We start from the raw sequence: 24,985 nt of genomic DNA on the forward strand, positions 1-24,985 counted from the left end.
AGTTTAAGATTTTAAAATACATGTGTATTCATTTCTTAGTCTTGTGGTAGCTATTGCTGCTTTTAAAGAGAATTTCATCTGATCCATACTCCACTTGTGTCTGGAGCACAAGTCGCCATGTTGGGAATTAAAATAACACTACATAACTGAGTGAGACGGTTCAATTCAAGTCCATTGTTGAGTATTTCCCAAGTATAATGCTTTCCAGAAATAACCCCCAACCCCCCAAATTACAATTGTAGATCAAAACGTCATATTAGGGTTTTCATCTGAGAATTTTAACAAAAGTGACATCGTTTGAACTAACCTAGGGTTAAAGTGCAAAGGATGAGCAATTTGATTGGGTGATGAAATTGTTGTGATTTGAAATTAATGCTTTACATGAAATGATAGCTGGCTAAAATTACATACATGTATGTAGGTAGTGCTTGGAGTGCTTGCTAGAGGAGGCTTCAAGTATTGCTAGCTCTAGTTAGGAAAGGAAAGGTATGATTGGTGAATTCAATAGTCAGAAAGTGGGAGGGAAACCCTATTACTTTCAAAAATTTATATTGGAAGTATGGTACTGTTAGAAACATATGGACCTATTAAAAGGCATTGCAACTCTTAAATTTTCAGGACAGCTTGCTTTAGGAGGCAGGGCAAAAATTGCCAAAATCTGACCAATTTTCAAAAATCTCTATAACTGCACATCTGTAAGAAAGGGTAGAGGTTCTGACTCCAGGGTGGGGCCAAACTTGATATAGAGTGTTTTTGTGTACAACATTTAATTAGCATCTTCTTAATGCTATTGATGCTCAGTTGAAACTAAATAGATATTTACCAGGGTAGTTTTTTTTTCCAGTGTGGGGCCAAAATTATCATTGTGATTATTGTCTTTATCAGGACTTCTTCTCTTTTGATGATACTGTTTAAAAACTAAATACATGAAGAAAATCAGAAAAGGAGTGTACCAAAATAGTAAAGTTCACAACTCCGGGGTTCTGACTCTAGGGTGGGTCCAAAATTGTCATAAAGTGTTAATGTAACATATTATATGAAGTCTTTCATCAATATGGACAGATTTAGGGGCATTTGTGTTTTAAGAACACATCTTCTTTTATACTATTGTTAAATATTAGAATTTAGCCTAGATATACAGAACAAGAAAATTATTGTAAATTTCATAGCCCTTGAAGCTAGTGATATTTTTAACTGATACTCAGGTGACTGATAAGGCCTCTTGTTTGAGTCACTTTTGAGTTTTGTTAATTTTTTTAAGGTGAATATACCCAAAACTTGTGCCATGGGAATTCTACAAGTTGTACTCCATGCTCTGAAAGACTGCCTAGCTGTGTGGGAGTCCCTGATGGACCACAAACTTGTCCCAACAGAATCTGGACGGCATGTTATATCTATTGTGATCGCAACAGGACAACAGAGATTGCCAGATGTCAGCATGGACAAGTCTTTGACCCAAAGCTTAAACATTGTGTCTCCTCTTACTCTTCAAGTTAGTTAACTTTGTGGAAGTTTTTTTATTTGGCTTCAAATGTTGTACTAATGGTAGTGTAACTGAGAATGAGTATAAAAGGAAAGTAGTAAAACCATTAATTGAGAAAAAAATGAAGAACTCTGTAAAAATATTGGTTGTTTTGTAGGTCAAATCAGTGTAGTCTGCCAAGCAAACCCATCTTTACATATCATGGATGCTGACAATTGTGGCAGATACTACAGGTGCTCTGACCTGGAGGGTGGAGTGGTACCCCTCTCAGAGTGTCAGTACCCCAACCTTTACTCTCTAAGTAAGGCTACATGTCTGGACTTCAGATCGGTGCAGTGTGGAAAAAGACCGGAACCTCAAGCTCCATGTACGTAGCTGGATCAGCTGTCTTGTGTAGTCTAGTGTGTAATATTAGTCACAGTCAGTTGGTGAGAAAAGATGGAAAAATACTGGATATGAAAAGAATATCTGTATTGAGAAAGACAAGGAAATTTATCTCACTAGAATATTTTCAAAATTATTGTAGCACTCTAGCGGATACACTCAAACCAATGCATGATGAAGTTTTATAATTCATTGAATAATCTGATGACAAATAGATAAATCAATAACAAGTCTCAACTGGAACCAAAGTTACACTATCAGTACCTTCACCAATTAAATTAAGGAATTTCCCAAATCAAAATAAAGAGGCTCTCATTAATTTGTCATTGAAAGTAAAACTAGTATTCAGCCAGAAAATATTCCACTTACTGCTTATGACAAAATTTTCTAAACCTACAATTAATGATTTATAACCCAAGTTTTCTAAACCTATACAATTCATAATTTGTTGGTACAGCATGCATAATATGATGTACACTCATTCTGGCTTTCCCCATTTCTTTTTTACAGGTGAATATAGACAAAACCGGTGTCCATCTACGAACACTTCTTGTGTACCTTGTGCTGATCGTTTACCAAGCTGTGTTGGTCTACCCAATGGTCAAAACTCATTTGCTGGTCAGATATGGTCACCATATTATGTTGACTGTGTGGACAACAGGACCTATACTGTCCATTATTGTCGACACGGATGGTTCCACCCAGTCCAAAGAATCTGTGTTACCCAAATACATCCAGGTTTGACACTTTCTAAACATTGCTTTCCATTAAAGGTTGTTGTTTACATTGTTTATGATGATTGTAAGCAAGGATACTTTAGCATGTCATGTATCTAATTGAAATGCCTAAAAAAGGGATGCACAGTAAAAAAAAAATTTGGCAATTCTTGTTTTAGCAATTATCTTGTTTTGAATGTATGTGATTAAGATTAGGTCCTGAAAAATGATGAAGAAGGATTGTTTTTCTAATCTGGGCATACCTATACATAATAGTTCACTCAAACAAGAAATAATTCATACTATTTGCTGGTATTGTATCATTTGTAAATGGAACTAAAAGTTAATTTGCTTTTCTTGCCTTGTTACAGCTTTAATTGGAAAAAATATGCTTCAAAGTTGATATTAAATTACTAAAAAAAAAATTGTAGAAAGAAATTATTTCAAGCGTGAATGTATTTGGTCAAGTCTCCATTCTATAAAAGCTCCGAGAATAGAATTCAAATAATTCTCTTAAAAAAAAAAATGTAGTCTTGGTCCATGTTATATGAAAACTTTTATGGATTGCTGAAATTCATTTACATGAGTTCCTTTAATTCAGTTTTCCTATCTAACTTCCTGGAGCAGTGGTTTATGCAATGGACATTTGAACTTTTTCAGCCATTACACGTAACTATGAAGTTGTTCAAATCTTGCTTGAATCAATTTCCCTTTTGTTCTTAACGGTACTCTTTTTTTTTCATGATTATGCGTTGTATTTTCTTTGATATCGAATATCAAACAGTAACATGCATTGAATTAGAGCGTCTAACTAGTAATGCAGGGGAACTGGGTTTGATACCCGGTCCAGCCATAAAGTTTCTTCTTTCCTATATATATTACATTTGGTGCAATTTACCACCCCTGGACTTTAGGTGAAAGTCCTGTATGGGGCAAAGAATCTGAGTTGTGTGTCTTTGAGGGCAAAGACAGATTAAGGAGGGAGGAAATTATAATAGTTAGGGCTATATGGACCGTGGATATCGGCCTGGATTGCTCAGTGATTAGAGTACCTGACTAGTAATGTAGGAGCTCTGGGTTTGATTCCCGGTCCAGCCATAGATTTTTTGCTTTCCTATATATTACATATGTATATATATTTCAATGATCTTGTAGGAGATGTGATATCTTTCTGTGCTGCAAACAAGAATACTGTAGCTGCAGATAGTCTGAATGCTGCCCATTTTATCAACTGTTCTGATCCTAGTCCGACCCTTACTCACTTTATTCAGGAGTGTCCATACCCCCAGCTTTTCTCCATGGAAACTAACACTTGTCAGGACTTCAGGACCATACCTACAGATTCCAGGATTGTTCCCCAGGCACCATGTAAATTTACTGTTAATATGGATATGAAGCACAATATGGAACTAATTTCATTAAAAAAAGAGAGAGAGATTTTATGGGGAAAAAGTTTAATGGATATTTTTCGTATATTCATACACATGGTAATGCTTTACAGGTGAATACAATCAGTTCCAATGTAACAAGGGAGACAAATCCTGCAAACCATGTCCAGAGGTACATCACTCGTGTGTTGGTCTACCAGATGGTGACAGTGGGATCTCAGGTCTCACCTGGACTTCTGCGTATGTTACTTGTTTGTTAAACAGAACCATGGCAGAAAAAAGATGTGAGAATGGCGTGTTTGATCCTCACAAGAGAATATGTACAACGCCAATGGTAGTGGGTGAGTCCCGAATTTAGTCAATTGTGTTAGTCTTCATTTTGGTTGTGACACATTATACGGTGATTTCTGATCCTTTCTACTATGACTTGATGAGTATTTTACCATGTAGCATTCTTTTTACCATATACTCCTGTTTCCTCTTCATTTTATGATTTTTGATGATTAATGGACAAATTATTTATAAAAATGAATGAAAATAGTACTCAGGGTTTAGTATGTATTTTGATGGTTTAATGTTGACAGACAAAATAGAGCAGTATTGCACCGAACACCCATCTGCCATCCTGAAACACCCTGGAAACTGTGGCTGGTACTACAACTGTGCAGCTAGAGAGTCGGCCATAGGAAGTTATATCCGGGAGTGTAGATATCCCAAGCTTTTCTCCACAGTGACTAAACAGTGTGAAGATTTCACAGACGTTCAGTGCACATCCAGACATGAACCTCAAGCACCGTGTAAGTCACAAAATTTCCGTGTCACACCGTAAAATATGGGAAGTCCAGTTTGTGAATTCTTTTATCAAGTATACGTTTAGAATAAAATGGTAAATTTTACAAACATGTTGAAAGTAGTGATATGCTCCCATACTTGCTTCCCAATCTCAGAAGACAAATTAAAGTATATAAATTATTAGGGAAGTCAAACTTTAATTACACAGTGGTTTACAAGATAACAGTAAGTGATGCAGTGAAAAAATGATGCAGAGAATCTGCTTCATACAAAGGACAATAACTCTGAAAGTCAAACTTTTGCTATAGTTGTTCATTTTGAAGTTACACAGCAAGTTTTGTTTCATTATTTCAAAGCATAAGAAATAAAGGTCGCAGAAAATATTTCATAGCAAAGGCTATAGCTTTTGTTAAATTGAGTCAATCACAATGAAAGTCATACTTTAGGATTTACAGTTAATTATTAGTAAGCTTCGTATCAATATATCAAAGTACATGTATAATGGAGAGAATGGAAATCCAGGACAGACTAGTGTCATAGGGAGAAGAAAATTATCTTCCTCTTCAATGCACCAATAGGAGACTATAAACTTATAAAGAACAGTATTTTCATGATTTTTTTTACAGTGTATCTCAGTATTATTTCTTTTAACAGGTGAATATGTAAAAAACATATGTCCATTGTCTGACCAGAGTTGTGTCCCTTGTCCACTTCGACTGCCAAGCTGTGTGGGACTTCCGGATGGCTTGAATGCAATTCCTGGAAATTTCTGGTCAACAAAATATCTGAGATGTTATATGAATAGAACTCTTGATATCTTAGAGTGTCCAGAAGGCTTCTTTCAGCCTTATCTCAGAACCTGTGTGGACAGAATATCTCCATGTAAGGGCAAATAGTAAAAATTTACATTTTGAAAAGCAGAATTCAATTCAAAAGCAATGATCTACATGTAAATTAATGCAATTTCTGCATCATTTAAGATATACATTCAAGTTTTTATATTATTTAAAGAATAAAGCTCTAAGTTGTTCGCATTACGGGGACATACAGATAATGGAAGCATGGGATAACTTCTATTATCGGCATTTATCATGATTAAGTGGAAATTGTCACATGCTGCATTGTTTATATATCCCTATAATACATATAACATACAGATGTTTATTCCTTATATTTTGTAATGTATAGGTTTTTATGTCAAGTTGAAAGGCTAAAGAGTTCTATGAACATATTATCTGTGATAAGTATAGGTCCCGTCTGGTTTTTTTCAGTAGCCGTACAGTCTCAAAATGGGTCTTCAACCATTATACTACCCAAACAAACAAAAATTATTGCTTAACTAAGAAATGGCTTTTTTCAACATTTTAGATTTGGGTCTTTAAATGACAGAATCTGTGAAATTTTTGACTTTCAATGAGAATCATTTTAAAGATTGATTCTGGTAGTCTCCTAGCCATTTCTGGAGATATCACATGTATGTAATACATTGAAATTGGTTAGGTTTCTCAAAGACAAGACATTTGTAAATAAAGATACAGTTAAGTAGTAGCTGAGTTATAAGGTCCTGGAATCATTAGAGTAAATTTTTAAGAAAATTCTGTATATTTTGCTAAAAGCATACTGTTGTTGAACAGTTCCATATACAGTATTTTGTAAAAACACCAGAGTGCTGTATTTTACAATTTAGAGTTTCTGTTTTGTAGTTTACATGCATCTCACAGATGATTGAAATTTGAGTCTAAAAATCTGTTTCATGATCCGGAGGCTGGGTTTCTGACTAACTTAACTATCAATCTAGCAATCTTTTTTTCAATTTGTATTTCAGCATACGTATCAGAATTCTGCAAGACTAATTCTGTAGCTGTGGTGGGCAGTAGTGGTAATTGTGCCCAGTACATTGACTGTGCCAGGCAGAGGGAGGGTTATGTAATGGAGTGCAGATATCCTGACCTTTTCTCAGCCAGTAATCACAGATGCCAGGCTTTCACTAAGGTGGACTGTGAAGGAATTGTTGAACCTCAGGCACCATGTATGTTTTTAAAAATTCTCAAAACTGTATTTTTTGTATGAACCATGTGTTTTATTTACTACCATTGTACATTTTGTCATATATTTTTATTTATTGGTTTGTCAATGAGTTCCTGCATGGGTGGACATTGAAGAAATCAAGCACTATAAAGTATTGTGTACTTTGCGCAATTTTGGTGTGGGTGTGCATAATCCAAATTTCAACCAAACTTGCCACAAAGTATCTTTGATGGTAGGGGATTCAAGTTTATTCAAATGAAGGGTTATGTCCCCTTCCAAGAGAAGGTAGTTAAGAAATAGTAATATGTGTAATAGAACAGTTTGTTTAAAGAATATTCTTCTCAAAAACCAAAATACCAGATGTTACAAAATTTGCACAAAATCTTGCTTATTAATGAAAATTCACATTTGTTGAAACCATGCACCTTGAGGCCAGTTGCAGGATCACAGTAGCGCTTATAGATCTTTACTAAGCTTAGAATGTGTAGAAAATATCTTTACGAATTAAGAATCTCTTCTTAAGAACTTAAGTGTATAATTTATTGAATTAGTACTGCACAAACACTCTCATGTACAGTAGAATCATGTTTGTTCACACCATGACCCCCCCCACCCACCCACCCACCCCAAAGCAAGGGTGGGACCCCAATAGAAGTTTTAATTTTGCATAAAAGTGTATAGGAAAATTCTATGAAAAGCTATACAATGCTATGATTTCTCAAATCAATATGCAGACATCCTCATGTATAACAGATTCACAATGCAATCCCGAGGGTCCAGCTAGGGCAGTGTCGTGATAAGTGCTCAAAGTTTTACAAAGTATTACTCAGTATGTAGAATTTTTTTCTTTTTTCTTTCTTTTTTTTTTTTATAGAAAATTTGATGTATCAGGAACTAGTTTATCTACAAAGTAGCCAACACAATAATAGAGAAAATGTAAAGAAAGCTTTTGTAATGAAAATTAAAGATACATGAAAATTTAGTCTATTCTTTATAGTTGTTTAATTAATCAAATGTCCCTTAAAAGTGTCAATATTGTCTTTTATGGTTTGTTTAAAAATGCCAGATTATCATCTGAACTCCATGGTTGTGTTGTAAAGGTGGTTTTAGGTTTACAATTTGCTGTCTCGGGAGTATGAATATCCTGGACCATCATTATAAATTGAATCATGAATTCTAAAATAAGCAACCTTCAATTCATTATAATTAAGTTGATTTGTCAGTTGTGATGATATTACACTATTTTGTGACCATTATAATAAGTTACTTATTACATGTTTATGTAGTCTTAGAATTATGATATTAGCGTTTTTAGCATGTTTTTATTGTGTCTCGTTATAGGTGCATACCAACAGAATTTATGTCAGCCAACAGCTCACAGTTGTCTCCCTTGCCCTGAACGACTTCCCAGCTGTGTAGGTTTGTCTGATGGTTACCATGGCTCCCTCAGTCATCAGTGGTCCTCAAAATACTTCCAGTGTTTCAAAAACAGGACAGTTGCTGTTTTGGATTGTGATGGATACTTTGATCTAACTTCAAAGAAATGCATTGAAAAAATACTTCCAGGTACGTTTGTTTACATATAATTTTACCATGGCTTGAATTTGAATTTCAATACTGAAATAAATTGAGCAGGACTGCAAGTATATCTTCATAATACTTTTAAATCTTTTATCAGAATATTTCGCGCTTATGTATCAAGTTTATCTTTGGAATGAGCACACAAACCAAACATAATTTACTTGGTTCCTTTACTGCAGAAAATGTAGATGGATTCTGTAAATATCATCCATCCATGCGACTGCCGAATTGGATGAACTGTGCCCAGTACTATGATTGTTCTCTGAGGGACTCTGTATACAGGCCTTACCTTCATGAGTGCCCTTATCCTCAGCTGTTCTCAACAGCCACCTTACAATGTGAAGATTTCCCACAGGTTTCTTGTGGAGCACGAACAGAGCCAATGGCACCATGTATGACTCTCTTTCTCATGTGAAAATACCATTGAAGTTTTTTATGTTTACTTGCAGAAGTTGATAATTGAATAGAGTAGACCTCTCCATTTTGTCATTGTTTTCTACAGGTCAATATCTGCAGAATCAGTGTACTGTAGGCAATTCCAATTGTCTTCCCTGTCCAGCCAGACTTCCGAGCTGCCTCACATCACCAGATGGAGCCAATCCCTACCCAGGCAAACAGCATTCCCCTGACTATATTATCTGTGACAGGAACAGAACACTGGCGGTCAAGACTTGTCCATTTGGCTACTTTGATAAAGCTTCTAGACTCTGTGTTCAGCCAGAAACCACAACATGTAAGAAAGATTTACCGTACAGTTTTAAAAAGTCATGGAAATGAAAAGTGAGACAGTACTAGTGTTAACAGATACAGACTACTAGTACCTGATCTTGCATACTATGTGACATTTTGTTATAGGAATGCGCTATCAGATTATAATATTACTGGTAGTTCCTGTTAACAAGAGAATTAACTATTTAGAATGGTTACAGGGCTGGGTAGGAATTTAACCTCTCTCAAAACTCACATTTCCCCCAGCTTAATCACCCCAAAACTTGGTTACTCCAGCTAAATTGAGGTGTTAAACACCACATGGAAACATATTTACCTCAGCTTAATTTAAGTGTCAAACACTTAAAAGTCTTGAGATAATCAAATTCCATATACCAGTACATTTTAAAGAGTGAAAATATTTTACCAATTTTCAAAAATTAAATAACTGTTTTGAAAAACTTGTTAATATCATAAAGTCAATTTCAATTTTCTTTATTGCAGTTCTTCATAACAAATGAACATTTTCATCTTTTCCTAGATAAATACCATTTCAATTCTTTTCAAATTTTGGTATAAAGCATCTTTGGGACGAGGGGGCATTGCTTGTAAACTTCAGAACTCCACCACTGAAGCCTTAGGGATAGGACAAAAACTGCCAAAAATTGACCAATTTTCAAGAATCTTCTTTAATTCTCACATTTCTAAGAAAAAACTAACTGCTTAGTCCTGTAGAGCAGGAAGGCCTCTACCAAACTTGTATATTTGATGTTCCCTGGGGTAGAGGCTCTGACTACAGGGCCAGGCCAAAATTGGCATATAGTGTTTATGTGTAAAACAATTGCATGGCACCTTCTTTAATGTTGATACTAAATTGAAACTAAATGAAAATTTAAAAGGAGCATGTAGCCCTATACCAAATGTGAAAATTTTATAGTCTTGGGAGTATACCAGGGTGGGGCCAAAATGGTCATAGTGATTAAATGTCTTTATCATTTGAAAGACTTCTTTACTGTATAAAAACTAAATGTATACTTAGGAAAAGCAGAAAGGGATGTACCAAAATTGTGAATTTCACGACCCCAGGGTTCTGACTCTAGATTGAGTCCAAAATGGTCATACAGTGTTAATATAACATACGAAATAAAACATGGTTATAGTTAACCTCCTGGGCCAGCCAAAAACAGTTTGTTATAATGAAACTGTGTTATATCCAATAACATTTTCATTATTTTCCTTTCAATAAACGAGAATTCATTTTGAGTGTGTTTTACTGTATTATGTAAAGTCTTTGATCAGTATGGCCACTTTCAGAGGCACTTGTGTTTTGTAAAGAACACATTTTAATTTGTACAGCTGCTGAATCTTAGAATTTAGTTTGGGTTTGCAGAGCTGGCAAATTATCAAAGATTTCAAAGCCCTTGCCTTGGAGCTAGTGGTACTTTTTCACTGATACTCGGGTGACTGATGGGGCCTGTAGGCCTTTAATGTTTGTGAAGTGTCCATTTGCATATTGGTAGCCGTCCACTTGCAATCGATCAATGAACAAGAATACCCCTTAAAAGCAATAGAGACATCTGATACAGGGAGACATCTGTCTACTTGCATGATAAACGATTCACCAACCATGAAGACTACCTATGTGGAGTTCTTCTGATATATTAGCGGTTTCAATTTTAACCAACATTTTAGTGCAAAGAAAAAAAAAAATTTGAGGAATTACTTTTAGTTGAAAAACTTGCATAACTTCCTCTAGGTGTAAATTACACTACAACCAAAACCCTTACCTAGTTTAACCTGTGTGTCAATTAAAGTAATCAAACAACACCCATAAACTCGGCCTGGATTAATCTGGGTGTCAACTAAACTAAACCTAAGACTCACCTCCAGCTTAACCTGGGTGTAATTTTATGTAATACAGCCAAAATTCAGTAAAGTAAGTTGACACAGACTTTAGATGTTTAAGAATAAGAACATCACTTTGATCTGTTCATCAGAATATAAAACCTGCATGGTTGTTTAATTATGTGATGTTTTACTTACATAGGGATTCCATGGGTTGTTGAAGCATCTATATATGGATAAAGCTGAGTAGGAAATAGCTCTAATATATAAATCAGAAGTCTCTGTTGAGATTGTAGTTCTACTGGCGTAAAATGTTTGGTCAGTTAAATAGGAGGGAGTAATGATAAATATCTTAATTGATTAAGCATTTTTCATCCCTACTGGTGATTATATTTGATAAAGTGTACTTGAAATGTGATTCATCTCTTGGGTTTTCATGTTAATTCAATTACTATTTTCTTGTGTAATATTCCCTTTGAAATTAAATAAATGTTAGGTAACCTGAGTGAATCAGACTGCTGAATCTGTAGGAATAGGAGTAATTTGATAGAAATCTTAACAGATAATAGACAAATTGTCATCACATGAACATGATTGGTTGGACAAGTAAACCAAAAAAGAAGAGTCAAACTGGGTGTTAAACAGTGAACTGAACTGAATTTATTTATCTCATCACAATTACACAATTGTATACAGAGATTTAGTATTTTACATGAAAGGTAAATCTATAAATGTTTAAGGCATGCATGAGTATGGAGATTGTCAATATATGCAGTTTTAAATTCAAGTAGTCATTGGATCGGAGAGCATATTATATTAATATTTATTATAAAGCACCATAATTTTTTTTTTTATTAGAAAAGTGTGAGGTGATATTTCTAATATCATGATTACACCTAAAGAATTTATCACCTAGATATATGAATATATATAAATGTATATGTGTGCCAATCCTGGGAAAGTATACTCTCTGGAGAGTCAAAATTTGTGGCACTTCATCTGCAGCTGTTGACATCTCTGTAAGAGTGAAACATTAATGATTGGAATATAAAAACAACATACATAGAAAGAAACGAATCACTGCACCATTATACAACACTTCTACTGCATGTTTTTTATTGTCTGCTACACAGATGACCATTAGGCCCATGGGCCTCTTTTTATGCATTTACATTCATGTTTGCTTTTTGCTTTATCAGCGATGCATGCCAGTATATGTGGAAATGGAAAACAGGGATTGTTTCCGGATGCATCCAACTGTGCGCGATACTACAACTGTTCCTTGGGTGTATTGAATCCACCCCCTCAGGAATGTCCATACCCTTCTCTGTTCTCCATTCTCAGGAAGGCCTGTGTGAATTTTGAATTTGTCCAGTGTGGAGTCAGATATGAGCCACAGGCTCCATGTAAGTAATGGACTGTATTTATGAACTCTACTCTATCATTTGAAATAAGCATCGCCATTATTTTGAAATTGAAGTAAAACATTGCAAATGAATTCTTATATTGCCCATCATTGATGTGTTGTATTATGGTATGGTACAGTGTGTCTGCAAATTACAAAGCCATCTCAAAACTAACATTTTAATGATAATCTTCGACTTTAGAGAAAGTGCCGGAAGAATATTATTAGAGCCATTTTTCTCCTATGAATGGTTAATTTAGATTTTACTGAATATGTTGGATGGGCATACTTTGCAATGTGTGAGTGTTGCTCTTGTTGAATTTGTTTTCATATGAATAATTCATTTGCAGGTGAATACCAACAGAACCTCTGTTCACACACAGATGCAGACTGTTTACCGTGTCCATCCAGACTGCCTAGCTGTGTAGGCCATCTTAACAGGGAGGAAGCCTTCCCTGGACGTCTCTGGACCCCCTGGTTTATTGAATGCTTCAAAAACCGAACAGTGAATGTTGGCAACTGTGGTAGAGGCGTTTTTGATCCAAATCTTGGAGATTGTGTTGCAGAGTTGGACAAAAGTAATAGCAGACACATTCTCAGAGATCTTGTTAAGATTGTAGTTAGATACCATGGTTGATTATTGAACCTGGCTTCAAGTGTCTATACAGCTGTTCTAGAAAACAGTTAAAAATTTACTGAAATGGAATGCAGAAATAAATGTTGACAATCATTTTAAATGATTATGAATGAAATCATACATTTTGTTAGTAATTCTAAGCTCTTATTTCTCAGGGATATGAACTTTCAAAGCAATATTTGTTTAATTTACATTTTAGTTTGACAGATACCTTTTTTCAATGACCTCTCTATCCAGAGTTCAGCTCTGTTAAATGGTCTGCTCATTAGATTCCCAGTCCCAGGGGTGACAGCTTAGTACAAGTTCCACTGTGCCTTGTTTTATATGTTTAATGTTAATTACTTTATTTACAGATTAATAAAGTGATTTTAAATTCAGGTAATATTGACCGATACTGTAAATTCCATCACTCTGCCAAAGCTCCATATCCAGAAAACTGTGGACAGTATTTTGATTGTCGCATGAGGGATACCAAACTTGGGAGCTATATTCATGAATGTACTTACCCTCAGCTGTTCGATAAAAATTCCATGATGTGTGCACCTCCAGATTCTGTTTCCTGTGCTGGTCGATACAAACCTACCTCTCCATGTGAGTACTTACTTCACATTAGGGAACTGATTCATCCCCGCTGATCCCTCGAAGAAAGCATGTTTCTTTTGTAAATCAATGGAGGCACTCTGGCTTTGTATAGTGAAAAATTGTTTAAACTTCTTTCTTCGTTGTCACACGTATACACGTGCATATATATATATTTATATAGTCAAAAATAAAACCAGTACTCAAACTTTAATCTATAGTGCTTTCGGCCTGTGGGCTTGTCAGTAGATTTTTAAGAATCTACTGACAAGCCCGTTGGGCGAAAGATTTTATCTTTGACTTCATTCTACCACTTTACCAAGAAAAAAAAGAACTGATTGAATATATATTTACATATATATATACACAATTTTAATTTCTATGACCTTAACTCTCATACCGGTATTAGTTAATTGATATTTTGAAGATCTAGCAATTCTCTTGATTTTTGTATTACAGGTGACTATGAACTCAATAAATGCAGCAGCCCTAGCTGTATTCCATGTAAAGAACGCTTCACCCTCTGTAAGGACAAGGAAGACGGCCCCCATGCCCTGTCTGGGGAGGAAGTTTCCAGTAGATATGTTGTGTGTAGCCATGGCTTGGTCGCTGGAATCATGTTTTGTCCAGAGGGAGAAATATTTAGTGTTCAAGAAAGGAAGTGTAAAAATAGTAATCAAGGTTAGTCTTTGTAGAAAGGAGAGTAGCCAGGAAAAAAATTGAAGATATTCTACTTCATAATTTATATTTTAAAAAAATATTTTGTGATATCTGCATTGCACGGCAGACATCCCATTGATTGTCTGTATGTCTGCCCATTAATCTGTTTGGACCCGTCATTGTTTTACAATAAAGCATAATTTTGCAAGTGACATAAGTTTGTAGGTATAAGCCTCTCCCAAATTGTAAAAATTAGGTCAGAAGTTCTGGTGCTAGTTTGGGGCTCTATGGCTCAGTTACATGTAGTAAAAGTGAATTTTCCTCTTATCTCCTGCATATCAGGCATCAAAACAAACTGCAAAGTATACTGAGCTTGCGGTCTTCTACCAAAATTACTCAGGTGTAACTCTTAATAATACTTATAGTGCATCTAGCACCCAGGAGTAAAGTTATGATGAGGTTAAAATTTGGAATTCATGACCCCTTGGTGAGTTTTCAGGTCCCGGGGATGGTTACATGGATCGTTTACTGTAGTAAAAATGCATTGAATATTGAAAAATCATCTTTGCACCTGAGCATATAAACTGGGTACATAGTTATAATCGTCGTCGGAAACCCATGGTTGGTCGCACTTCTTTTACCTTCCATGGGACACAATGCTGATATTTTCGTTGGAAGATGTGTCTTAGCTTCTTTATGCGATTGGTCGCATTACCATTCCTTATTTCGATATTCAACTAATGAAAAAGCCCCTATTTCCAGTGTTTGGGAGCATAGAAAAACATGGCTTTCGAAGCGAAGATTTTGACTATGTTTAAGTTGGACAAGTTATAAAGAGATGCTTTACAACTTTGTCAGTTTGTTTTGAAATAAATTTTATTCAAAATATAAACATACCTAACAACTTGTCTCTTTCCACCTTCATCTGGTCCACTTTCGTGACCATTGACTCATTGAGTTTGCATACCCGATTTAATTTATTTGTACAAAGGCTGCACGCAAATGATGCATCTGTTGGGTGGGTAAAAGTTTAGGCACTCTAGAGCATAGCTGTACTATTTAAAAGTTTTTGACAACAGAGCCCTGTAACCCCGATCTTTGATAGTGGTACAACAAAACACACACACTTTCATGGGCGCCACCATTACTGCTAATGCTTAGAGTTCTGAGAATACTTACAGCGATTCCCATTGGTCCTCAATAGGTCACGTAAGGTCATGCATTTTAATGAGTTATGCAAAAATATCAGCGTTGTGTCTCATGGGAGGTAAAAGAAGTGTGACCGACCGTGTGTTTCCAATGATGTGTTATAATGAGCATGGAGGCTTTTAAAATGATGTGTTATAATGAGCATGGAGGCTTCTACAAAATGTTGTTATAGTGGTTATTAACTGGGAGGTCCCCAGTTCGCTTTTGCCTCCTGGTGCTGCATCAGACGTAAAATAAATAAGTTTCTTCCCTTAGTGACCAGCAGTGAAAGTCATGGGTCTTTTGAATATAACCGTAAAAATGGAGGTCCCATGTCACTGTAGGTGTTGGCATGATAATGTACAGAGATTCTGTGTACTAGAAGCCTGTGTACTGGGTATTAGCAATTCTGTGTTCTAGAAGTCTGTGTACTGGGTAATAACAATTCTGTGTTCTAGAAGCCTGTGTACTGGGTATTAGCAATTCTATGTTCTAGAAGTCTGTGTACTGGGTAATAACAATTCTGTGTTCTAGAAGCCTGTGTATTGGGTATTAGCAATTCTGTGTTCTAGAAGCCTGTGTACTGGGTATTAGCAATTCTGTGTTCTAGAAGCCTGTGTACTGGGTATTAGCAATTCTGTGTTCTAGAAGCCTGTGTACTGGGTATTAGCAATTCTGTGTTCTAGAAGCCTGTGTACTGGGTAATAACAATTCTGTGTTCTAGAAGCCTGTGTATTGGGTATTAGCAATTCTGTGTTCTAGAAGCCTGTGTACTGGGTATTAGCAATTCTGTGTTCTAGAAGCCTGTGTATTCTGTGGACTAGGAGCCCTGCAAGTGAAATCTTAATTACAAATAAATGCAATTATTTAGAGACAATCATGTTGCAATGTATTTTTCAATTTTTTAGATACCCTATCCAAGATATGCAGAGCACATCCAAATATAGTACGTCCAAATCCTTATGATTGTGCCCAGTTCATTGACTGCAGCAAGTCACGGCCTGGTCATTTGATAGGAGAGTACATCAAAGAATGTCCTTACCCACAGCTTTTCTCCACGGACACGCTGGAATGCCAGGAGTACAACAAAGTATTGTGTAATACAAGGAAGGAACCCAGAGCTCCATGTTAGTATAGTTTCAATTCAACCAAATTCATTTAACAATTTTATCTAATAGTAATGAGGTTTTTTTTAACATGAAATGTAAACTTTAAAATTGGATTATGCTCCATATCACAATGTATATTGACTGGCTATTGGAACAATAGCAAGTGTATTGTTTTTGTTTGACACCAAATACTATGGTTTCATCAATTGTCTTTGGTATAGAATTTCGTGGATTTGGGTTATAATAGTTTGGAGGATATGTATTTTCTTGAAAAGCAACTCTAAGCCATTTCTTTATGTATCATTGTAAAGTATTGTACTTCATTTTGCAAGACAACAAGGAAATCAACGAAAATTTGCATTCACAGAAAAATGATAAAACCACAGTATTTCCAATGACAATGCTTTAAGGAATAGTTGCACTGGTTTTTTTTAGGGGGACAGTAAATTTGCTTTTGTCTTCAATAGCCAGGAAATAGATACATCTACAATATAATATGTCACACGAGTTGTCTCTCTCTCCCCCCCCCCCCCCCCCCCCCCCTCTTTGGTTAAACAGTTTTACCAGAAAAGATTGATTTGTGCCATTTTAGGGATTTCACACTTCCAAACACCACCCCCACCCCCTTGGGCAGAGAAAGTTGTCTATTGTGCTATGATCCTTAACTATGATCCTTAACTAAATAAAACTAAACTTTAAGTTTGTTATTACTGGAATATTTTGGGTTGATTAAGCCCATAGACAAGTCAGCTTCTCACCATTTTATATGGGCTCGATCAACCAATATATTATGTAAATGATTGGTAATAAATTTAATAACTAATATTGTGAAGTAAACGGTTTAACATAGACTTATTATTTAAGGACTACATGTAATGATAGTCTCTGTTACATCTAGGACAAGTCCTATTCCTATTGTATCTGTTTCTAACCATTGGTATAGGTGAATATCTGCAGAATTTGTGCACTGGGAAGGAAAAGAATTGCCAACCTTGCACAGAAAGACTTCCAAGCTGTATTGGACTTCCAAATGGTTTGAATCCAATCATGGAGTCACTGTGGAAGAGAGATTACATTGTATGTAGAGACAACAGGACCATAGCTGTAAAATCTTGTTTTGAAGGGGTGTTTGATCCTTACAACAGGGAGTGTATGAAAGGTGAGATCCTGTTCTGAAAGAGTGTTTAATCCTTACAACAGGGAGTGTATGAAAGGTGAGATCCTGTTCTGAAGGGGTGTTTGATCCTTACAACAGGGAGTGTATGAAAGGTGAGATCCTGTTCTGAAGGGGTGTTTGATTCTTACAATAGGAAATGTATGAAAGGTGAGCTTTTGCACTTTCAGTGAGTGCTGTTTAGATTATCTTAATGGTCACAATCATTACCCTGAATGGGACATTTCATGCCTCATAGATTGAGGGCATATTGTTTTTTGTCTTTCCATCTGTCTGGTTGTCTTTCTATCCTTCTGTGTGTCAGTCCATAACTTTAACATTGGCTATAACTTTTTGCAAGGTAAAGAGGCTTCATATTTCATCAAGGGTACCGGTAGGTGTGGTGAATGGTTTGACTTGGATTGCCTCAAGGCTTGTTAGGTACTGTAGAATCATAAAAATTTCATCGGGGCTCAATTTTCAGGAATTTTGTTGGTACACCTTTCCCATGAATTTCATAACACAATGAAATACACAATTTACATGATGTTCCAAAGCACACGGATATAGCCAAAAAACAATATAAAATATTTGCAACCTTTGAAAATTTGCCCCCATGAATTTGAATTATTCTACACTATTTGGTTTCTCAGCAATACCTGGTACATGTAATTTGAGATGCATTTGGACTTGCATGGATGTTCATTTTTGTACCATGTGTTTGCCTTGAATAGAGAGTTTGTTTGAAATTGTCTTTGGGGTCTAAGGGCATGGGTGCTTTTATTGAAAATAGATACATGGTTTCTCAGCAAGAAATTGAGAGAGCTTTGGACTTTGTTTATATGTTCACCTTGGGATGGTGTAATGAAAAGCTTGTTGGAGATTGCCTCTAGGGTCATGGGATCAAAGGGCCTCTGTTACTGAAAAAAAATATCAAAAAGTCACACTAGAACTTGACCACAGTAGGAACATTTGATAAATGCATCTTTGTTCTTTTATGAATATTACACAAATCATTTTGCGATGATAATATTTAGAAAATAACCCATACAATGTTCCATACTTTTTTGTGTAGATGACATATCCAGTTACTGTATGATACACCCAGCTGGATCCTTGCCTAATCCTAGGAACTGTGCCCAGTTTTATGACTGCAGTGTAAGAGATTCTGAGTATGGACTGTACCTTAAAGAGTGCCAATACCCTCAGCTCTATGAAATTGAGACGGGTACTTGTCAACATTACAGCAAAGTCAATTGTGGATCTCGATATGAGCCTGTGGAACCATGTAAGTTTTATAAAAGAGAAATATTTATTTCTACCAGCCTCTTAATTTGTATGTTAAGTTAACACATTTAATACCTGCTGGGCTTCCCCAAGTATTGAAGTTTATTTAGATAAATTAAAAGAATAAAGGTCATAAACCACCAAAGATAATCCTGATCGACAAAGTCAGTGATATTGTCACAGAATGTTATTTCTGTGAAAATGTTCTCAACTTCAGGGCATCAAACAACCATAGAAATACTGGTACATAGAAACAATAAGAAGTGTAATTTCTACCCAATTATGAAATTCATTGTCCTCTAGCTAGGAGGGATTTCCGATTATGGTGCTCACACTAAAGATGGGCCCAATGGTTCATATAGTGAAAATGCATTGTTCCTTTTGAAATAGTTTTCTTGACTCTAGGACATCAAACAATTGAACTTGGTACATGTTAATAATGAGGAGAGAGGCCTCTACCATCCATGTTGCCTAGGTCAGGGACTCTGATGTAAGGGCTGAACTCTATGGTTCCTGAGTGGATCTGCAATATTTCTTTTGAATTCTTCCATATCCCTGGACACCAAACACCTAATCTAAACATCTAGTTCAGAGACTGACACATAGTTATAAAGGGTTAAAGGCATCAACTGAAATTTCTGGTCCCTGGTTCAAGATTTTAGGGCCCAGGATAGGGCTGTATGGATCATCTAGTAAAAAAGAAATCCATTTGATTTTTAAGTCTTTTCCTTTAATTTTGAACATGTAGTAAATCACTTTTAAGTTTTTGGCAATTGTCCAGGCAAGCTCAGGTTAGATTGCATAAAGGAAAGGCCACGTCTGTCTACTTTTCCATCTCCTATCCATCCATCCCACTTTGCTTTAAAAAAAAAAGGGGGGGGGGGAGAATCACTAAATTGGCATAAAACGATCAATCCACCCATCTTATTTTGCATCTAGGCAGCAATGTTACAATAAAGAGACATTAGAAGCTCACATTCAGAGTGAAGGAAGCTTATGATCAGATGGTGTGTAATGACCAACCACAAAACCTAAGCCCATTCCATTCTCTGTGTTTTAAGGATGCACTCATCGCACCATCAACATGCAACACTTCCTTTATACATGTAAGACCATTGAGCCTCATGTTGTTCAACCAAGAGTGCAACACACCCAAAGTTCATCTACAGCGCTGTACCTTCTACGATCACTTAAAAATTAGAAAGACAAACTTGATTTTAATGAGAGGAAGGAGTTAGGTCCTTAATCTTGTAACAAACCAAAATTCAAATACTGTTCAGTCTTCTGAAATGAAATTAGAAACATTTATCTCTTCGTGATACTCTTAAGAAAATGTGCAGGTGTTTTATCTAAGCTCCATACCATACCAGGGTTAAATCCAGAGAAGTTCATGGTAATAATAAATCAGATTTGAATGGAAGTGTTGAGATACACATAAGAAATATATATCATCAGTTAGACCTAATGATTGACCAAAAAATCAAATCTATAATTTAGACGTAGAAGTTTTATCACAAAATTTAGATGTAGGGAATGAATATCCAGTTCAATTATTATGGAAGATTCTGGAGCACACTGCCTTGTGCTTCCATGATTTTCACATCCCCATAATGCACGTGTACAAACTAGACATTTATTCCATGATTGTAGTCGAGTTTACAACAGTAATTCAGGGGTAAAATCAAGACTTCATTAACATTCCAGGTGAGTACATTCAGAGTCAGTGCATTGGGGCAGGCTGTCCAATGTGTACTCAAGTCAGTTGTCGGAGCCACCCTGATGGTGCCAACGAATATCCAGGCCGGGAACGAACCCCGTGGTATGTGGTGTGTGAGCACGGCAGAACTGTGGCTGTGGAACAGTGCCATGTGGGAATCTTTGATCAGCAATCACACATGTGTTTGACCAATACTGGTACGTTCATAATGAAAGGACTATGTATGATAACAGTCCTTCTTTATCCCATATAAAGTAACTTGGAAAAAGTCAAGGTTGGTCATATGTTTGTAACCGACACATAATACATTCATTTGACTGGAGGGTTTGTCCTATTTATATGCCCCAGTATTTCCCTTGGCTGTCTATCTATTTTGGTTAGTGTCCAACATCTTAAGAATGCTTTGCATTTGTATGTTAATATTTGCTGCATGGGTTTTGAGGCTGTTGATTACTTGGTTTCTGACCTCTCTGATTACTTGGTTTCTGACCTCTCTCTGATTACTTGGTTTCTGACCTCTCTTGAAAATGCTTTGCTGTTGAATGTTCATATTTGATTAACAAAAGCTTGTTTCAAGCACGATAATGGATGATTTTATTCAGTAATTCATGAATTTCTGTTATTTTTTAAACTTTAATGAGCAAAAGCAACTGAAGAAAAATTATAACCTGGTGTTCAAATGTGCTGTATTTCAAATATTTCCCAGTTTGTTTAAGCCCTGACAGTTAGTTAACACAGGTGTAGTTTACGAGAGTCTCTAAGTACGTGGTTAACTCCATTTACCTGATCAAGATATAGGGCTCACTGCAGATGTGACCGGTCCACAGGGGATGCTTACTCCTCCTAGGCACCTGATCCCACCTCTGGTGTGTCCAGGGGTCCGTGTTTGCCCAACTCTCTAATTCATATTGCTAATAGGAGTTATGAGATTGATCACTGTTCGTTATCTTCACCTTTCATGGTCATGGTAGCTCAGTGGTAAAGCATTCACTTTGCATCTGGGAAGTTGTGAGGTCGAGCCCCACTTGTGCCATGGCTGCATCAAACCGAAGACATAAATATAGGCATAGTGATTGCTCCTTCGCCCTGAGCACTACTAAGCTTTGGTCTAAATCTGTGGTACTTCAGCTGGTGATTTTTCAATATGAGTAAACAATTCTTGACAGGACATCAAACAAACAAACTATGTAAGGTGATGAAAGTTGATGAAAAACTGGCCTTTATTAGGTAGTCTTTCAGTAAGAAAATATAGAGTACAAGTGAGGAATTTATAAAACTTCATGGATGAATTTTCAAATTAACGATGTAGTGTAATGACTTTCCATAACATCATTTTCTATTTAACTTTCAGCTTCAGTGAATGATTTCTGTGAGCGTAATCCAGGACTAGTATTCCCAAGCTTCACAAACTGTGCTCAGTTTTATGAATGTGGTCATTACAATGACAAAACAGGAACCTATTTACACGAGTGTGCTTATCCATTGCTGTACGATACCTCCACCAAGACTTGTCAGCACTTCACTCACGTCAACTGCGGAGAGAGGGTAGTTCCACAAGCTCCATGTTAGTACATATCATCTTACTGATACGAACAATTCCTAGTCAACTAGTCAATGTTAACTCTAGCATGAGTACAGTATGTACATTTTATCCAGTCCACATTGAGTAACTGATATTTTTCCTCATTGTTAGGTGACTACATGCAAAACAGATGTCATGCCAAAAACACCACGGCCCTTTGCAAACCTTGCGAAGACAGATTCATCTCCTGTGTTAACAAACCAAATGGCAGAAATTCAGTTGTAGGAGATGTGTATTCCTATGTTATCTGTCTTCAGAACAGAACCATTGATAAAGTTGAATGCACAGAGGGATACTTCTTTCATACCCTTGTGAAAGAATGCATCCCTCTCAGGTTCTTTGGTAAGTTTTTCAAGATGACAAGGAGAATGGGTGTACATGTACAGGACTATTTCTTCCAGCAAGGGGACAAACTTTTTATATTCAAAATATATCATAAATAGAACAGAGTTTGATACAAGTTCTCAGTGTCCATGCAATTTCCCGATAATTTCTAATCTCCTAAATACAATCTATGTATAATTGGTAAAACAAAAATGGCAGCTTTATAGGAGTTATGGTTGTTTATTGAATTCCTAGATTTAGGTTACTCATTCTATTAAGATCACTTATTGTGACCTGATTTTGTATGTCATCTTCTTAACATTTGAACATATTCAACTTCAATTTCTCAGTTACTACAGATTCAATTTTTACCAAATTTGGGATATAGCATCTATAGTGTATGGGAATTCTCATTAAAATTTATGCAATCTTTAGAAATCTTTGCTCTGGGACATGAAGTAGACAAACTTGTATGCAATTTCATGATGAACAAGGAGGCATCTTCTCAAATTTATATCCCTAGATCAGTTGTTCTTGTGCTGTAGTGGGGCTCTTTGGCTCATATAGTGAAGATGCATTATTTAAAAAAAGATCTACATGTTTATAGGATTCACCATATCTGTCTGTCTGTCCATCTTCTGTCCATTTAAACCACAATCTTGGAAATGTGATAGTTTTGTTCTGTCCTCAACTTGTAATTCAGAGAGTTCAGAGATGTTAGAAGCATGTACTTGATACAGAGTTTTCCAAAAGCAAAGTCATTTTGATATTGGTCACTAGTTAAAGGTGTTTTTTTGGTAATGTATGGTCTGAACTTTGTAATGGAGAGATATCAACAGTTTATATATGGCACAAAGGTTGTTGATGAGCAGACAGTGGTCATGAACCAAGGACATTTTGATAAATAGAAGAAAAAATTTCTGGCCACAATTAACTCTTGTATTGAGAGATTAGAGGCACTGTGTCATGACCCTGAACCAAAGTCATTTGACCAAGATAAAGGTCATTGGTTAAAAATGATATAGCCTTTGAATGGAGAGTTTGAGAAACATGGAGAACACACTGTTATCTTCCGAGAATGAAATCAGCGTACCAAACTTGGAATTCCTTTTTCAATGCACCCTAGCATTCTTTGTTTACAAGTTTGCCCGAATACTAGTACCTGAATTAGAAATCAAGCGGAAGCTATTGAGCTTACACTTGACTGACCATGGAAAAAAATAGGTGTGGATCTGCACAGCAAATGTATTTTGCAACAATTAAATTGCCAGTGGGCTAAAATCGATTTGCACCAATGTCTTGGCACTTGCATTTGTGCTAAGGCCAAACATATGTACATGTGCCAAATGTTCTCATTTTAAAGTACCGGTATATATTATTGTGAGGCTGATTAACCGACTGAAAAATGGATTCTTGTCATGATTCAGACAAATTAGATAGAAGATATCCACTGTATGTGGGTGTATTTTCATCTGAGTTATGAAACATTTGGGTTTTGGAGCCACATTACACTTTTTTTACTTACAAATTGTGATATTTAACACTAAGATGTACGGAGTGTCAAATTCACATAAACTCAGTAGTTGAAGATGTTCTTAATAATTTAAGGATGTCATCAATTCATAGATCTCTTCCAATAATTGATATCTTCAATTCTGAATTATTATGTGCATTAATTGAATTGTTGATAGCATTAATTATTTTGCTGAATTGATGTGCACATGCAATGACTAAATTGTTGCTCTTTTCAATTAATGACATTTGAATTTATGTGCACAATAATTCTATTGAAGAGAGTAATCAATTACATGCATCAATTCAATCAATGTTTGCATCAATTCAATTTATGTGCACAATAATTGAATGATTGCTCTCTTTAGATTACTGTGTGCATCAATTCAATAAATGCATGCTATAACTGAATTATTGCTCTCTTCACTTGCATTAAAGATATCATTAATTCATTTGAAATATTTTGAATATAGCAATAATTCTTTTAAGAGAGAGTAACTGTTTGATACGAGATATCTTCAATTCAACATATCCAGGAATGAATTAATGGTTTTTAAAATTCAATATAATTGCTTCTATCTTTATATAAACGATGCATGCATTTATTCCTTTTACAAAATTTTTGTAAACAAATAAAGATTTTTTCAATTGAATTAAAAATGATGATATCGAATAATTTATACCGAGCTCTAAATTAATTTTTGCAAGCAATAATTCCACCACCTTGATGCATGCATTAATTGAATTGATGATAGCAATAACTGATTGGATGTGGTCATCAATGGAATTATGGCAATTACTTGAGTTAATGTTAATTTGACGCCCCATAAAGGTGTGAGCCTTGCAATTTTCAAACCTGTCTTGTGCTCTCGTGCACAGGTAACAATTTGCACTTTCCAAAATTTTC

General features: G+C 35.8%; 1 protein-coding gene across 1 annotated transcript in view; it reads left to right on the top strand.

Annotated features, from left to right (window-relative positions):
• The window catches only part of LOC125679936 (uncharacterized), a 70,994-nt gene that overhangs the window by 36,937 nt on the left and 9,072 nt on the right, over positions 1-24,985 (top strand). The window contains exons 47-67 of the mRNA XM_056153383.1: positions 1,262-1,492; positions 1,641-1,850; positions 2,378-2,605; positions 3,739-3,951; positions 4,085-4,312; positions 4,556-4,768; positions 5,418-5,645; positions 6,589-6,792; positions 8,133-8,357; positions 8,552-8,764; positions 8,875-9,105; positions 12,125-12,331; positions 12,681-12,908; positions 13,346-13,558; positions 14,006-14,227; positions 16,303-16,521; positions 17,447-17,662; positions 18,732-18,944; positions 20,648-20,857; positions 22,012-22,224; positions 22,354-22,584. Of these exons, the coding sequence (XP_056009358.1) occupies positions 1,262-1,492; positions 1,641-1,850; positions 2,378-2,605; positions 3,739-3,951; positions 4,085-4,312; positions 4,556-4,768; positions 5,418-5,645; positions 6,589-6,792; positions 8,133-8,357; positions 8,552-8,764; positions 8,875-9,105; positions 12,125-12,331; positions 12,681-12,908; positions 13,346-13,558; positions 14,006-14,227; positions 16,303-16,521; positions 17,447-17,662; positions 18,732-18,944; positions 20,648-20,857; positions 22,012-22,224; positions 22,354-22,584 (4,596 nt within the window). The remainder of the gene's footprint in view (positions 1-1,261; positions 1,493-1,640; positions 1,851-2,377; positions 2,606-3,738; positions 3,952-4,084; positions 4,313-4,555; positions 4,769-5,417; positions 5,646-6,588; positions 6,793-8,132; positions 8,358-8,551; positions 8,765-8,874; positions 9,106-12,124; positions 12,332-12,680; positions 12,909-13,345; positions 13,559-14,005; positions 14,228-16,302; positions 16,522-17,446; positions 17,663-18,731; positions 18,945-20,647; positions 20,858-22,011; positions 22,225-22,353; positions 22,585-24,985) is intronic.

The sequence above is a fragment of the Ostrea edulis genome, chromosome 2 (assembly GCF_947568905.1).
Source record: "Ostrea edulis chromosome 2, xbOstEdul1.1, whole genome shotgun sequence".
Taxonomy (NCBI): Eukaryota; Metazoa; Mollusca; class Bivalvia; order Ostreida; family Ostreidae; genus Ostrea; species Ostrea edulis.